The sequence below is a fragment of the Galendromus occidentalis genome, unplaced genomic scaffold (genome assembly GCF_000255335.2).
Source record: "Galendromus occidentalis unplaced genomic scaffold, Mocc_1.1 scf7180000075854, whole genome shotgun sequence".
Taxonomy (NCBI): Eukaryota; Metazoa; Arthropoda; class Arachnida; order Mesostigmata; family Phytoseiidae; genus Galendromus; species Galendromus occidentalis.
Window position 1 is genome coordinate 1 of NW_003803844.1, and position 3,660 is coordinate 3,660.

The 3,660-nt window shown below is 51.4% G+C and overlaps 1 protein-coding gene across 1 annotated transcript; it reads left to right on the forward strand.

The window, feature by feature from the left end:
* The first annotated feature begins 2,230 nt into the window (after window positions 1–2,230).
* Window positions 2,231–3,205, forward strand: LOC100898102 (uncharacterized). Its single transcript, XM_003738241.1, has one exon. It carries the CDS (start codon window positions 2,231–2,233, stop codon window positions 3,203–3,205), a length of 975 nt encoding a protein of 324 aa, XP_003738289.1.
* Window positions 3,206–3,660: the final 455 nt, after the last annotated feature.

Here is a 3,660-nt window from a genome sequence, read left to right on the forward strand (position 1 = left end):
CCGATAGCCTTCTTAGGAGCTCCCGAGAATCCACCTTCTCATGGTGATCGGTCCAGCCGATAAGAAATCCTGCGAATTCCCGTCTTTCCCTTGATGAAATCTTTGATTCTCGGTGAGAGGACCACTCGAATAATTTTTTTATGGTGGGAGGACCCATCACATGAGAACGACGACCCTCCTATGACGTCCCTGAAGCTCCCGAGCACCCACCCCTGAATTTTTGCGGCGATCGGTTCAGGCGTTGGTGAATTTTGCGAATTTCGGATTTTTCAATTTTTTTCCGAGTTTTCGAATTTTCGCGAGCGGAGCACTCAAATAATTTTTTTAAGGCAGAAGGACTCATCGCATCGGAGAACCGACCCCCCTATAACCACCGCTGGATCCCCCAGAACACGCTCCTAAATTTTCACGACGATCGGTTCAGCCGTTTTTCGAGTCTATAGGGTACCCCGGACATACAGACAAACAGACAGACAGACAGACAGACAGACAGACAGACAGACAGACAGACAGACAGACAGACGTTTTTATATATACATATAGATAGATAGATATTTCCTTCAGCGCCGGGGCATACAGTTTATGGCCCGGCATCACGCTTCAGGCGTGGCATCAAGTGAAACTTGGCATCCAGTTCCCGAAGGGATAAAGGGCATCAGATCGACTTGCGGGCTGGAGTCTGAGTGAGTCGGCGCGATTGCTGCGCAGTTACGAGCCGGCCATGTAATGGGCTTGGTTCGAGGATTCCCGGAGTTTTACCTTGGTAATTTATAAGATTATCTGTAATCTGGAAAAGAACGGGCAGCGACTTACCGATCAATGGGAACGGAGAAACTTATCCAATTGGAAATGTATCACGCACGCGGGAGACACGTCTGAACTCGCAGAGCGGAAAACAAGAAGTGAGGGTAGTCAACAACCTGACGACCACTCTCGCCTGTTTTTTCGTTAAAGACCGCCTGCTCGCCTATCGGATCACAGTCGCTCTCTGCCCTCGGTGAACGAAGGACCTCGGCGAAGTGGAATTTCAGTTCGTCGTCACCTCCCAGCTGACCTGAACTCCAGGTGTGGGCAATCATCGAGTCATCGTGAGTTGTGTGACGACTGAGGTCCGACGTGATTTGAGGGTCCCTAACTGCCTGTCCGATCCAGCTTGAGAAATGAGTTTCGACGAGAAACCGATCCAGGTCGACGAAGCACTCCCACTCCCATATCACCGTGAGGACTCGACCGAGAGCGGAGAAAACCCACCGGGAACTGTGAGGCCGACATCAAGCGCGGTCACCGAGCCAGTCCTGCAACCTTACATAGACTGGCAGACTGAACAGGAAAAACTCCGACGACAAGTTGAGAATTTGAGTCTGCAGGTGGCTACGTTAACTAGGAACCCCGGTTCTGGCAATACCCATGAACTCTTGCTTGTGGCTCCTCAGTCAGCATCGGTGAATGTTCGCGAGTCACCCGCCGCCCCGAAGGCGATCGAAGGCCATTCACAGCAATCGGTTGTTGTGTCGACAGTTCAGCTTAATCAGCGAACCCCTCCAGCGTCTCGAGTCCAACCACCGACAGAAGTCGAGGTGGAAGACATCAAGCCGGAGATTGAAGGATCAGGCTCAAGGGAAAAAAAACGGGTTAGCACCTTTCCTAATTCGGAAATACTCCGCACTTTGTATTTATCTAAAAGTTTTGTCAATCCTTCTAGGACTATCTTTGTTAACTTTCGTCAGCATAGTTGTTGGGAAAGAGTATCTATCAGATACGACGGCAAAGGACGGTTTTGCCGCACATCAACCTCACGACAGACTGATCACGTCAGAGATATTTCTTGGAAGATCACAGATCACTCTGATCAGATCACGATCATCTGTGTCAGCCTGAGTCGCATATCAATTCAGACAACATCAGGGTCAGACCCAAGAGCATTCTCTACCAATTCAACCCGTTCAGGGGCGATGACGGCCTGCTCCGCTGCAGGACTCGGCTAGAACTCGCTCCGGAGTTGTCACAGGAACAGTGATTTCCGATCATCCTCCCAGCGGACTGTAATCTCTCCAGACTTATCGTCAGATACATCCACGAGAAGAAATGCCTACACTCCGGAGGCGTTTCCGGCCTTCTACATATTCTCAGAGAAGAATTTCTCATTATTCACGCAAGGAAACTAGCGAGACAGGTCATCTCCTCTTGCGCTACATGCAAAATCTTTCACGGCCAGGCCGCAAGCCTCCCAATGGCTCCGTTGCCAGCGTTCAGGCTGGAAACGGCCCCACCATTCTACCACACAGGTTGTGACTTCGCCGGCCCCATAAAATACAAGAACGATTCAGGCGAAAAAGCGAAAAGCTACATTCTCCTTTTCGTATGCGCGGTCACCCGAGCGGTCCATCTCGAGCTAACAACCGACATGTCGACCTCAGAGGTCCTCGGTGCTCTACAAAAATTCGTGAACCGATACCCGTCGGTGACCACGATCACTTCAGACAATGGCTTATCGTTCCAGAGGACAGCAAAGGAACTCAAACTCCTGTACGATCACATCATCAACGGAGAAATAAAGAAATGGCTCGCAGACAAATTCATCAGATGGAACTTCATAACTCCGAACTCCCCTTCGCATGGCGGCTTCTACGAGCGCCTCGTGCAATCGGTCAAGCGACCGCTGAGGAAAGTTCTCGGAACATCAGTTCCCCACTTCCGGGACCTGGAGGTGATTCTGAGCAACATCGAGCTGATGATAAATAAACGCCCGATCACGGCGGTAGCATCAGGTCTCGACTCCACAGAAGCCCTCAGCCCGATGGACCTTTTGCACGGTTATCGAGGAGATACATTCTTTCCGCAGCATGCGGCCAACCCGATGAGAACCAAGGATTCGGACAAGATAATTTTCTCCAGGAGATGGACCTACCAACAGAGGATCCTAAACTCATTCTGGAAAAGATTCCACCGCGAATACCTGAGCTACCTAAGATCTGCTCATAACAGACTCCCCATTCCGGCCAGGCCGCTGAAAATCGGCGACATTTGTCTGCTGGAAGATTCGAACGCCAACCGGGCGTATTGGCCCCTCTGTAAGGTCATAGCACTCAAGAACGAGTCCGCACCTGAAAAATCGAAATCATGCACAATCAAGACGGCCACGGGCCAAATCTTCAACCGTCCCATCACGAAACTCTTCCCGATAGAGCATTCCCAGCCGAACTAGGCATTTCTTGAGAACCGACCCGATCTCCCAAAAAGTAAAACTGAGTCTTAATCACACAGACATTTATTTTGTCGAAGAAATAATTTGGAACACATTGGAGGAAGATTTAACTCCTGCCGGAACGCCTGGCGTTCCGCAAGCTGACCAGAACATCGGCCAGGCCCGGAGAAAGCTGGGCCGGCGGACGGCGTCGAACACGCTGGACAGGAGCCGGTGGGGTAGGCGGCAACACATATTGCCCGGTCCGGGGGTCGACCGGCCTTGGCGGCCGCTCATGTTGCGGCGCGATGCGAGGATCCTGGATCAACTGCTGTAGATAGGCTCGCCGCCTTTCGTTTCCCTCGGCTATCTCGTCAGAACCATGGATATCCGGCCAGGAGATGTTAATCGGCTCACGATCAAGAGGCACCGTGAGTTGATGGGATTCGCCAGTCTGCATATTATCCAGAAGCCGA